The sequence below is a fragment of the Saccostrea echinata genome, unplaced genomic scaffold (assembly GCF_033153115.1).
Source record: "Saccostrea echinata isolate AGI-Se365-2 ecotype Australia unplaced genomic scaffold, CSIRO_AGI_Sech_v1 ptg000001l, whole genome shotgun sequence".
Classification (NCBI taxonomy): Eukaryota; Metazoa; Mollusca; class Bivalvia; order Ostreida; family Ostreidae; genus Saccostrea; species Saccostrea echinata.
The window spans coordinates 41,199,514-41,213,836 of NW_026889750.1; the positions used below are offsets into that span (position 1 = coordinate 41,199,514).

Sequence of the window (14,323 nt, forward strand, 5' to 3'; positions counted from 1 at the left end):
CAGGGTACGGGATGATACCTGGTTAGTAAATTTCATACCTGGCTCGGCTTCGCCTCGCCAGGTATGAAATTTACTAACCAGGTATCATCCCGTACCCTGTCACTAAAAAACTATGTAACTAATATTACCTCCCCCCCCCCCCCCCCGTGTTCTGAATATCGGCGTTTTTCATGTCGACATTCTCCAATTTTTGCTTTACCGATAGTATACAAGAATTAAACACCGTGTTAACAAACACACATGGTATTCTGGGTCTTTTTTGTGATATAATCTCCATGTTGTATCAAAATTTGTTCTCTATGCTTGGAAATCTCAAATGAAATACGGTTAAAACTAATATTCATCAGACCCGTTGTTAAAAATAATAAAGTGACTTCAGGCCCGTAGCAATGATTTAACAAAAATAGGGTGGGGGGGTTTCCCCTTCCAAAAATCTGACAAGCAAAAAAAAAAAAACAACAAAACAAAACAAAACAAAACAAAACAAAAAAAAAAAAACAAATCAAACCCCCCCCCCCCACACACACACAAACTAGCTAAAAAATTAAGGAGTTCAACTTCCCAAATTAATCCGACAAGTAAAAATAAAAATAAAAATTAAAAAAAACCCAGTGCCAGTGCTCGACCTTACAACAACAAAAGGTGTGTTGGGGGGGGGGATAGAGAGAGAGAGGCATCTAAAGTAAAAACTACTATAGCAAAATACTGTACTCAGAAAAAGTGGGGGGGGGGGGGCGCTTTCTACGGGCCAGGAATTTACATTAAAATAAAACAAATGAATAAATAACTGCTTTCTTCCTTTAAAAGTCACTACGAATAACTGCTTGCTTTAGTTTATAAAATATTCCATATAAATATTATGGTGAAAATTACATATACATTTGTAAATCTCTTTGTAAATGTTTATATGGAAACGGAACGTAAAATTAAACCAACATTCTAATAGACCATGACTGCATTGGTTTCTGATATAAAATTATAAGTTTTGAATTCGCATTTTTCTGGCAATTTCTCTAATAAAATAAAACATTGTTCGTATGTGTTTTTTTTTTTAAATTACAGCATGATTTTTACATGTCCCTGAGGTCATTCTTGTGTACAAGAAGATGAGTGGTGTCGCCATGCCCGAGAAATCATTGGAATTATTAGAAAAACCCCGATATCAAATTCAAAGTGATATGGACGAAAATTCTCATTTATTTACCCTCCGAGAATTTCGTGTATGTCAAATTTTGACTAATCTAATTTTCCTTCCGGTAAACTAAAAACCTGTTTCTACATGAATTTAACATAGATCTTATGTATAAAATATCGAATTACAAAATTAATGTTCATCAATTAAAATTACATGTACCTGTGATATTTTAAAACTACAATTTATCATCTTTCTTTTTAAGTGGTCTATATATTTTTCAGCTATAAGATTGTAATTTATAAGTTTTCTTATGTCCAGAATTATTTTTGTTTCAAAAACGTGTTAGAACATGTATATAGCCAATGTCTAGATGCATAATATTTAATTACCGGCAAATCATGGGGCTGCGCACAAAAATGAGCCCGATAAATTTTTACTTCCGCAAATTTAAACATCAGACCCGAAGGTTATTTATTTTTTTTTAAGTAAATATCGGCCCATTTGTCAGATTAATAGAAAGGCGTCAAACTAAGTAACTTGATGGTAGATCTTTTCCTAATTTTTGGATAAATTTATGTGATCGGAAATCCTATAATGAATCATTGAAAGTCAACATTAATGCCTAAATGAAATATTTACACAACCTCTGTAGAATTAATTTCAATAAACTTTAATTCGAATTTATGGGTCAAAGTTGTTTTGTTATGAAATTTTTCTTAGAAAAATATTTTTGGATAACTTTATCTTGGTTTTAGTTTAATTCTTGACGAAAAGGAAAAATCTGTGCGGAAAGCATAATCAAAATTAAAACGTGGTTAACTTCTTGCAAAGTTGGACTTTTTATAATTTTTTTTTTAGAACGCACCTAATCGTGAGAAATTGAATGCAGATGACGAATAAGATAAAATATATAAAATACTCTTATTGATCTATATGATATTATCATTTTACGAGTACTTGATCATGAGTTAACAAATTATCCATATTGATTTAAGGAATGAATTTAATAGCTACCCATTTTATACGGTATAAACTGGGTTGGGGTAGTTTACGCTTTATAAACCGCGAAGCGGTTTATAAAAAAGCGTAAACTGTTCCAACCCAGTTTATTCCGTATAAATTGGGTAGCTATTAAATTCATTCCTTATAATTTAATTTTCATTAATTTAGTGTAAGAAAAAAAAATGATTGACCATAAAAATGACTTCAATTTGTACAAAATTTGAATATAACGTCAGGCGGATCGATACGTTTTTGACGCAAGCCATTGTGACGTAGGCAACCCATTTTATACGATATAAAGTAAATTTTTTATCCAATCAAATACAGTGTTACAAACAGAATTAAATTATTAGGATTTCAAAGTTGAGTTGTATTTGTTTCCGATTTTGATAAATTCTTCATAATCGCTTATCGGTTTTATTTTATTAATATAAGATTAAGACAAAATGTATAAATAAAGAACTTCTTAATAGTTTTGTTGATAAAACAAATGAATACATTTCCTTGTACGCATTCCTATAGTGTATTAGACGCGCACTTAGCGTAATTCCGAAATATTTTTAAAAATCCCGCAAAATAAAGTCAAAGAAATTGTGACGTCGTTTTAATCTCGCAGTGACGTTATATTTTCTGTACACTGACGTCGCAGCCAGAGGGTTAACCCTCTTACTGCCAGAGGGGTCATATATGGGCTCTACCCACTGGCTGCCACAGGGGTCATATATGTCCCATCAAAAATATTTTATAAATTTTGATCGATTCAAAATTTCAGTTAATAAGTTATGTATTTATTCTTAAGCATTCATTTGCTTCAAGTGATAAAATTTGTATCTTGTCTGTGGGCATATATTGAAGTAGGATATAACTATTTTACTGAGATACATTGACGACGTCAAACTCGCACTGATGACGTCAAAAACGTCACAATAGGACTGTACAGGGCTATTCAAGACACTTTGCATATGGACTTGGCAAATTATAAACCTGATAAATAAAACAACCATTGAACTATCTTTTTATTCAAACTATAGATTCACTTTGTGATCTATAAGAGAATAAAATAAAACGAATATTACAAAGAATTATGACTTCATAAATATCATAGATTAGTATATTTAAAGAGAAGGCTTGAAATCTTTGTTAGAAATAAAAAAAAATTCTATTGTGCAAAGTATGTCTTAGTATTGTCTTAATTTCTTTCATAGAAACACAAATAAAATTTAGGATGTTCCCTTTCGTGTTATTAAGGGGCTGACCATTTGATCCCGGGGGGGGGGGGTATCAGAATTTGGAATGAAACACTTTGCCTTTGAAAATTTTGTATATACATGTGATTTTAAATAATCTCTTCTCCACTGGGAATTATGGGAAGTTTTCTAAACTGTGCCTTAGAAATAAATATTCTGATATTCTGTCCTGCAAGGGTATTAAAATAAATAATCTGGCTCTAGAAAATCACCACCACGCCCCATCCCCTGGAAATTTTAGTTTTCAAAGGATAGTTTAATAAATATAATAAATAACGCGTTCATGACTGACTGAAATTTTGAATTAAGAATATATACAGGAAAATTAGATTATAAATATTTATCTGACTAGAAATAAATCTGAAAACGGTATTATGTCTATATTGTAAAAAAAAACATCTACTCTAATCCTTGCGTCGGAAGCAAAACATTAAAAAAAAGGAATGGGAATATTAGAAAATCATATAAGGAGTACTACAAGTGGATCATAGGACCTATGGACATCATTTTATTTTTTAAAAAGAAGGCAAATAGTTTATGTTTTCAAACAGTGCATTTTCAATAAATCATTGATTATCATGAAGATAAAGGAAAAAAAAACTTTTTTGCTTGCATTAACTATGGTTACATATTGATGAATCCGTTTCTGTGGAACACTTCTGATTTCTTTCGCTCCGATATATGTTTTTAAGCACCAGAAAGCGTTCGTACTTTGTGTATGCATATACCTCTGTAATTTTCCTTAGTAGTACAAGCCACAAAATAAAGACAATGTTAGCGGGATTTATATTTCCAGATTTTTATAAATTACAGTGGATTAGCTATTACATGTAAGCGTGGATGCCAAAGCATTCACATTAACACCCCTCCCCTTTAAAAATGAAAACAAAAGAAAGAAAGAAAAATACAAAATCTTTTGAAGTGAGAATGTATTCTAATAAATTTGTTTTACTATTCAAAAATAAATTCAAGATATTGCATTATCCACACACTGCACATTCCGGGACCCAATTTTACAGTCATAAATATTGTCAATTTCTGTTGAGCACCCCCCCCCCCCTACCCGCTGGGGGCGGGGGGTGGGTGGGTTAATGCCGCTCCAGACGCCTTTGCTTGAGACAGAAAAGCATCCAAATTATATTTGCCCAGCTATGCCACTGAAATAAATATCTAAAACATTGTTCATGTTCTTTATCCTTAAGCTGTACAGTCAAGTATTCTTGAAAATTTTCGTTATTTGCTACCGACCCTGATATCGAAATTTCCATCAATAAGAGAAGGAGAAAGTTGGAGGACAGATTGCTAATAACACACATACTAAGTATTGTTGGACACTGTCATATAATGTTGTAAATTTTGGATTTTTCATGAAATATTTTCATGGGAGGACTATCAAATAGAAACTCCTTGTCAAGCTGAAAAGTTATCATATAGACGTTATTCATGTTATCATTGAGCCCAAGCATAGAGTGGAGCGTATACTTACTATGTTTTACATAGTTTAATACATATATATTGGCAAAATTATTGGAAGTGTACGGTCCCCTCATGCCTGCCCTTTCGGTTCCTACGGCCATAAAATAGATAAACTCCATATTCACCTTTACATGAAACAATTTTCCGAATAACTGAATGTTCCGAAAATAAAATTCATTAGCGTTTAGAACTTCTTTAGTTATATTCAGGTTAACGTAGTGCTAAAATGTTACTGGTGTATATTAAAGTACTTTGCACTTCGAATTAAATTTCATGCACAAAGCAAAAGAAGAGTTAGATTTTGTAAATGTTTTGCATGATTACATTACATGTATTTACCCTTCCCCTTACAAATATTAGTTTAAACATTAAAAAAAGTAATAATGGCGGATCTAGAGAGGGGGTTATGGGGTTGCACCCCCCTTTTGGATTTGCTAAAAAAACAAAGACAAGGATGGAAAGAGAGAGAGAGAGGAGAGTCCCGATCGAATATTTGTTTCTTTATTTTTCCAAAAACCGTTTTGCTTTCGTCTAGTTTTATCACATACTTTTACGTGATGTGATATGCTTTACCGGTTTTAAGTCAACATCATAAACGTGATATTTTGAATGATCAATTCATGGATTATTTACGTGAAACGATATGGACATTGGCATCTAATTATAATTTATAATACATGTATTTAAAATATGTGAGTGTTTCTCCGAGTTTATCGAGTTTGAATATCCAAAATACCTGCAGTTGCCATGGAACTAAAACTGGTTCATTATTTCGAAAAATTTGAAAATTTGGCACAATTTTAAAAGAGTATTCCCCGTTTTCAAATCCAATATAACACCGCTGTGGTCGAAGGGACATACTTAATATGTTTCAGCATGTAAAAGCAGTGTTTCTTGTATTGTTTGTTTTTATTTTCGGCTTTTTTCCTTTTTTTCCCTTTGAAGAACTACTAGATTCAAATAATCACAAAATAGGATGTGGTAGCGAGGTAGATATTTACTTACAATAACACAAATTTAGAATTTTCTCACACACTCTTTCTAAAACTGATCGATCTACTAGATAAAATACTGGGCTTTTAAAGGTGGACTCATTTACACTTAAAAATGAAATTTAGTATTAGTATTTAGTATTTCAGTTTTATTTTAATTTTACATATATCTAATCAGTTTCTTTATTATAAAAAGTGTTCTTATTAATTGATAGTATCAGACCCATAGAACGCAGAGGGGAGGGGAGCACTTTTTTCGGAGTGTAGTATTATTCTATAGTAAATTTCCTTTCAAATGCTGGTTGCCCCCCCCCCCCCCTTCTGTCGCTGTAAGGTGGAGAACTGGCATATTCTAGGATTTGGACAGTTAATTAGGTGTTTTGGGGGGTCAAATATTTTGACCTCCCTCCACTTTTGAAACCGTTGCTACTAGCCTGAGTATATATATTAAGTTGTCGTTTAACTATGTGAAGGTACGGTATAACAGCTCTTATTTACTTATTTACTCCTCACCCCCCTTGAAAAAATTCTAGATCCGCGCCTGAGTAATGGTAATAAACGTAAGAGTTAGCTTAATATTTTTTGTATCCCACATCGTATAGATTGTAAAGAAAACATGCATTTATTTAGTCTAAAAACCTCTTTTCTAGGTGAAGACTGGGGCTTACTTAGATAACGTTTCCTTAGCAAAAGGTTTCCATAAAATAGTGTTGAATTTATAATTAATACACTTTTTATTTTTACTACTCATTCTTTCCTCTGAATTAGACATTTATAAGTAGTAATTTTGAACAGCGTAAAAGTAAAAAAAAAAAAAAAACAATCTGTTCCTTGTTATGTTAAAAACTTTCATATTTTTCATACTCATTTACATTATGAAATTTTACCTTTGCCAAATTACGCGGATTTTTTAATGACTGTGACGTAATACTAGCAAGGGAGCTGACGTCATTAACGAATATGAAATGTCCCTGTGTTCGTTATTTGAAAATTAGTAAAATCATTACAATAAAAATTATCTTTGGGATGTTGCTTATCATTAAAAGAATATTCAATACATTCTGATACTTGTAACCAAAAGTTCTGGCGTATCAACTGCTGTTCTGGCAGTAAGAGGGTTCAAAGAAATTTTAAAACTTCGTAATTGGAATTATAAGAATTAAACGTTCTTTTTGAAAATTTTATCGATGTGTAAACTCTTGACATTTTACTCACAAACTAAATAAAAGTGAGAAGCACTTTTATGTTAAGTTTGTGAGTAAAATGTCAAGAGTTTACACATTGATAAAAGGATGACTGCACTACACGCCTGTTTTTGGGTCCTTTTCGGTTGCTTCTGTTGCTTTTATATCTAAACCTTATTTCACTTTTGTATGTTTATGAAAGAATCCTGTCAATTTGGAACCAAATTTAAATCTTAAAATGATTTTAGACTGTGATACAATAAAATGATTCAATGTTTTTTGTCCTTACTGCTTTCCAAATATAGTGAATTTACACTTACCTGCCCTTGACTGAACATTAGATATGCAAGAGAGGTGGAGCTAACATTGTAAGAATTGGTCTGAAATTAGACTTGATAAATAACAATGACATGTTTGGAAAAAAGAACGTGATCACTCTTTCCAATCTCCCTCTCCATTCTGTATGGCACAAATACACTTCTGACAAAAGTTTCAAAACGAAATTAACAATATGAGCACGTTAATGTGATTAAAGCAGATTTTATATTGTAAGCTACCCAAGGGGTGGCTAGTATTTCTGAATCCTCAGCATGTATACAGGTCATTGCTTCATCATCTAAATAAATCATCTATTTACCAGGATGCACCAATTTAATTTGTTCTCATGTAAAATAGACCAGGCTCCTCTCTCTGTAGATACTTGGTGGAATAATACTTAAGATGATGATCAGTCATACTTATCATTTATTGTACGTACAGCATCCCATTATCATAACAATAGTGGCAATACACAAATAACAACATAAGAAAACATGGCTGATTCTTCAGAAACACAAGTTTAGGTCGTCCAGTGTGGTAGGAGATTTCTAACTAGGCTAATTACGTGTAATTTACATTATAAGTATCTCACCGTCTTAGCTTTCTTCTTTATCTTTTTAAATGTTGCCGCCGTACAACTAGTTGAAATCTCTCGTAACGTAGTACGCGCTTGCTTATATAACCTCCTATCCCCTGTCACATGACACAAATTATCCAATGAAAATATGCCGTACGAACTATCAACCAATCAACAGCTTGTACGGGAAGCTGACTTCCCACACAAGTTCCCACACAGAACTACTTTTGCCACACAAGCTGCCGTACAATATCGTAACAAAAATAACAACGTAAAAATAACAACTGGAAACTGAATACATAACATAAACTTGACTAGACGAATAAATTAATACCTTCAATGTTTATAAAACATCCCTAGGCTGTACAATAGATACTGAACAATGTAGCGTATGAATATCGTAACTACCAACGATAGCGTAAACAAATGTAGTTCCGATTAAGCTGACTGATAATAAAGTTAATGCTGACAATAAAGGACTACTTATAGCCTCAAAATACACAACAACTCAAATTAAAATGTAGAATCTGATCCAATATTCATAACTTGAATCATAGATTACTATAGTAAATGTCACTAAACCGGAAGTGACGATCCGAGTAAAGTATGATGGCTACCAAAACATGAAATGTAAAATCCACCCTCTTATCCCTGATATTATAAATCCTACGACTTTACATGAAGCAGCAACAGGTAAAATATGATGATAATAGCTATTACTATAATCGTATCAAGATAAGCTGACATATTATTTTCAATAAAATCGTAAACGAACAACTTTTCTGGCAGGCACATGATGAACATAGATTTAACAAGTATGAAAACTGGACGACCGCATAATATTACGTATAAAATAAAGTGATATATTACAATATATTACACTCCCCACAACTTAATTATAAAATTCTCCTGAATTTGAAATTTTCATCACTCAACATAGCTTTAACAGTCTTTACAGATTTACAGTCTGATGGGAATGTTCTTAGAGTCTATAATGGCAAGAAGGTCATCAGTGGAGCGGTCCCTAAGAGCACAAGATCTCTCAAGCATCTTTACCCAGGTCGAATCCCCATTGTCTTCACTAACTATTGTCTTAAGTTGTTCATACATGTAGTACCGAGCCTTTCGAACAATTTGTTCCTCCTTTTTCCCAATCTTCTCTACTGTGCCCGGAAGTGCGAGGAAATTGAACTTATCTAGTAGGTCCACACGTTCGATACTGGAACTTCTTGTTGGGTCCATCTTCTGTTGAATGGTCATGGATGTGAATTCCCAAGATAAAAGCTTTCTATCAGGTGACATCCCCTGCCAGTCCTTTGGAGGCCATAAAATACTGAGATCTTTCAACTTCAGCGTAATCTGTTCTGTGCCCCAGTCCCTTCTTGCTGGAGGAAATAATGGCAAACATCCACGTTTTAGGAGGTTGAGGGCCCTTTCTGACATACTTGCTCTGGGTTTATTACTAGAAGAAGATTCTTTCACTGACTGCGAGGCTGGCTCAGATGGAGTTTCTGCTATGGCTGGTGCAGTGAGAGCAGGGGTTGGGCTTGAACATCTGATTTTCTTTGCGGGAGGACTGTTGTCATCTGCCTCTATCGTTGTATATATCATGTCAAGGTAGTTCTTGTCAAGGCCAGCAAATTTCAATAATCTGGACTGGAAGGTAGGTGAACTTAATTGCACCATCTTAGTCTGGTCAACCTGAGGGGCTTCATTCCTCTTCTGTACCGACATTTTCCTTGAGAGACTGGCTACTCCCTTAGCGTCTGTGAGGATGACATCTCTTATATTCATCTTAAAGATCTGTCTGCCCTGGCCTATAAACAAGCAAATTTTCCCCAACATCAGGGAGACGTGTAGTATCTCCATCTCTTCTATCTCAGGGGCAGAGGGCGTGTAGCATATAGTTGGTACATGTATGTCTAGGGCTTCTTCATCATAGTCAGGTTGAAATAGAGCTTCTGGGGTTGGGGCCTGTGTGTGTGTGATCTTTAACTTGTCCCATCCTCTCTGCCACTCATCCTTCTTTCTGGTTGTTCTTCTTGTGGTGGAAAGCCATTCCAAGACTAAAACTCTAGCATGGGTGGCAGAGGTACTCCCCCATTCTGTTCCGTTGACCAAGCGACTATATCCTTCTGGGTCCAGGCTGAACCACACACCATTATTTTCAGAAATCAAGTCAGATGGGTATTTGGCGAGCTGGTGAGGATGTGTTGACTTGATGTGGCTCCTGAGGTCTGTGACTCTTTTATATGTTCTTTCGTCAGGGCACCAAGGACAAACAACTCTCATAGTTCCATGCGTAGGCATCATATGGTTCTTGAGGTCTCTGTTGGAGGGAAAATTCAGGTGGCATATCCAGCACTCCATTACAATAGTCTAAAATCAAAGTAAATGGTTGTTAAAGGGGAGTTCATGCGTCATCTTACATCGTCTTATCTTCTAAAAGAGTTTCTTTGTTGTTTAAACTAAATAGGAAATCATAACATCAACACTTCTACTTCTGAAGTTAGCTACCACATGCACTAACATCTACATCTAAATCTCTAAGAGACTGGTTAGAACAAGACATCAAACATCTATAGGATTCAACGTGTGATGTGTACCAGGTAGTAGGTCCACGTCTATAATACTGTCTTATAAACGACTTGTTAACCATCTCTATCAACATCTTTGGGAGAAGAGTTCTGGGTGATCAGGCCAGCTCTATCCCAACCTCAATGGTGCACCAATCTCATATCTATCATCTACATAAACATCTAAGTATGACTTCTTAAAAGTAACTTGAAACATAGGAATACAAAACAACATCTGAAGAAACTTCTATGCTTTATTTAAAATTTTCTTAAACCAGTTAGGGAGGGTTTTTCCTTTGTAGGGCATTAATCTGTCAACATGATAAACTTTTGCTGGTTTCCGAAGTGTTCTTTGCACGAGGTAGTTCAAATCATCTATTCGTTTGGTGATGAGGTAAGGACCCTTCCATTTTGAAGTTAGTTTTGGACACACCCCAACTTTCCTGGTATCATCATACAACCAGACAGGTTGACCTCTTTCTAACAGTTGTTTCTTTGCTTTCTGATCATAGTGGCGTTTATTATATTCTGTGCTCTTCTTCAGATGTTCCCTGGCCAGGGCATGAACATCAATCAAAGTTCTTTGTAGCTCATCTATGTACTCGTTTGGTTCTATGCCATCATCTGTCTGACTGGGAGGTTTGCCAACAACTGCTTCTAAGGGAAGATTAACATTTCTGCCTAACATCATGAGATTTGGTGTGGTATTGATACTAGAGTGTATGGAAGCTCGGTATGCCATCATGACTTGAGGGAGATACTTGTCCCATATTTTCTGGTTGTGCTCACAGTACATAGTCAACATAGTAGCTAAGGTACGATTGAAGCGTTCCACACTGCCATTAGCTTGAGGTCGCATACTACTTGTCCTAGTTTTGTCAATATGGAGAAGTTCACACATTTCTTTAAAAGCTTTAGACTCAAAATTTCTTCCTTGATCAGAGTGGACTTGTAAAGGTGTACCAAACCGGCAGACTATTTCATTGACAAAAGTTGTAATAACAGTTTCAGCTTCTTGATCTGGGATAGCTATAGCTTCGGTCCATTTAGTGAAACAATCAATCATGACCAGAATGTATCTGTTACCTTTTGTAGACTCGGGAAGAGGTCCCAAAATATCTAGAGCTATCCTTTCCATTGGTTCTCCAACCATGTACTGTCCTAATGGTGCTCTGTTTTGTCTTTGGCTGGATTTACGAGCAGCACATAAATCACATTTTTTACAATATCTTGCAATTTCTTTTGACATTGATGGCCAGTAAAATGAATTTTTTATGCGGGACGTGGTCTTCTCAGCACCAAGGTGGGCTCCTGTGGGAACATCATGAAAGTAATGAATAACCTCTGATCTCTTCTGTTTTGGTACAACTAATTGTAATATGACCTTGTTTGTATCCACATCTTGGAACTCTCTGTATAACAGACCATTGATGACTTTAAGTCTATCCCATTGTCTCCATAAGGTTTTGAATGCCTCAGAATTGTGTGATATGACATCCCATTTTGGTCTTACAGAACCATCTGTCAAGGCTAATAAAAGCATGCCCATGGATTGGTCTTCCAGTTGCATCTGTTGAATTTCATCCACCCCCCATCCCTCTAGTATTACTTGGTTTCTGAATTGGCATTGGGTAATTTCTTTACTTCTGGTTGTCACTCTAATAGTTGGCATGGATTCAAGACCTTCACTTCCATTGGATTTTTCATCATCACTATTATCACTGTCATCTTTGTTTTGTTGTTGTCTTAGACATGGTTTGCAAGGATTTCTCGACAAGGCGTCTGCATTTTGATGACTTCGCCCTGGGCGGTGAGTAACTGTAAGGTCATAAGTTTCGATCTCTTGAAGCCATCGTACTGTTTGACCAGTGGGGTTCTTCAAGCTTCTGACCCAGCTGACAGTGTTGTTGTATAAATCAAGGAGGGGCTTTGCTATCTCTGCAAAATTCTTCACAAATCTTCTGTAGTAAGAACAAAGTCCCAGGAATGATCGGATTTGTCTTTCATTCTTTGGAATTGGCCAGTTTTTGACAGCAGATATTTTCTCAGTATCTGTCTGGATACCCTGTGAAGAAACTATGTGACCTAAGAATTTGACTTGCTTTTGGAAAAATATACATTTTGATGGCTTGAGTTTTAGATTTGCTTCTTGAAGTCTCGTAAAAATATTGGCTAAGCGCTGAAGGCCTTCTTCATAAGTTGAACTATAGGAAATTATGTCATCCATATAGACTAAGCATTCAGTCCACTGTAGACCTTTCAGTACATTCTCCATAAGTCGCTCAAATGTAGATGGTGCATTAACCAGACCAAATGGCATGACTCGAAATTGGAAAAGTCCTAATGTTGTTACAAATGCAGTTTTCTCTTTGTCCCTTTCAGACATTTCTATTTGCCAAAAACCTGAATTGAGGTCCATCGTTGAAAACCATTTGGCACCAGACAGAGAATCAAGGCATTCATCTATACGGGGCAATGGATAGGCATCTTTCACAGTTTTCGCATTCAACTGTCTGTAGTCGACACATGCTCTAGTGGCTCCATTTTGCTTAGCTACTAAAACTAGATTTGATGCCCAGGCACTGGTGGATGGTTCAATTACACCTTTCTCTAACATGTTCTGAACTTCTCTTCTTTCAATATCTCTTTTTGCTATAGGTTGTCTTCTTAGGGCTTGTCTGACAGGCTTTTCATTTTCTGTATCTATCTTGTGTTTTATTATACCAGTGCAGCCAAGATCATCTGGTGTCTTAGAGAATACATCTTTGTGCTGTAGGAGTAGTTTGAAGAAAGCGTCTTTCTGTTCTTGGTCTAAATTTATGGAACTTCTTTCAAACATGTCAAGGAGATGTTCTGGTAAATCTTTTTCAAGAGTTGTATTTTCCTTGGTATCCTTAAGAACTAAGACTCTCTGTGGTATGGTACCCTGATCCAGTAAATATGCATTTCTGCATTTACCAATTGTAGTTCTGGCTTGAAGTTTTACAGGTTCTTCTCCAAAGTTTACAATGTTTACATGTATCTGATCAGACTGGGTATCTATCAAACCATCCAGTACTTGTATGTCATCACTGAAGGTGTTAAGTTGCTCTAGGAAGCCTATGTCGGTGAGGTCACCATTTCTGGTCAAAGCTACTGGAACCCAGATACCACAATTTGCAGGTATGGAAACTGTTTTCTTGACCTCTACATTTGTAGCTGTTTGATCATTGGCAATCCAGCATTGAACAGTTGTCTTCTCAGTCTGAAGTGTTTTTGTTTTGTAGTTAATGTGATGACAATACTGCAAGAGGAAGTCTTGTCCGAGTATAGCAGTAAGATCCATGTCAACCACCAACAAGTCAACTGCATGTGGAACATCTTCTAGATAAATGTAAAATCTTCCAATACCATGGACCGACAATGTATGACCATTCAAATCTTGCACACCCATGTTTGAGGGTTGAAGATCAGGACACGACTCCTTCGGAATCTTCAGAAATTCCACATGTGACAAAAGTGATGCAGTAGAACCACTGTCTAGTAAAAAATTAACATCCACCCCACCCAATGTTCCAGTAATATGGAAACCATTATCTGAGATATTTTTCTCTTTATTTAAAACCACCCCCCTAGAGTCATCAGAACTAGGTCTTGGCTCCTCCACCAGCTGTCGACCTACAAGGCTGATGGTCTCCCATTTCCCTGTTGGTAATTTTGTCGCCTTAGTTCATCTTGATTTCTTCTCTGCCCAGGTCTTTGTTTGTCCAAATAAGGACAGTCTTTGATAAAATGCTTAGGTGAGCTGCAATGGAAACAGAGTTGAGGGGAAAGCTT

The 14,323-nt window shown here is 35.5% G+C and overlaps 1 protein-coding gene across 1 annotated transcript; it reads right to left on the reverse strand.

The window, feature by feature from the left end:
• Positions 1 to 10,754: 10,754 nt before the first annotated feature.
• On the reverse strand, positions 10,755 to 13,940 carry LOC133197510 (uncharacterized protein K02A2.6-like). Its single transcript, XM_061333588.1, has one exon. It carries the CDS (start codon positions 13,938 to 13,940, stop codon positions 10,755 to 10,757), a length of 3,186 nt encoding a protein of 1,061 aa, XP_061189572.1.
• Between the last annotated feature and the right edge of the window lie 383 nt (positions 13,941 to 14,323).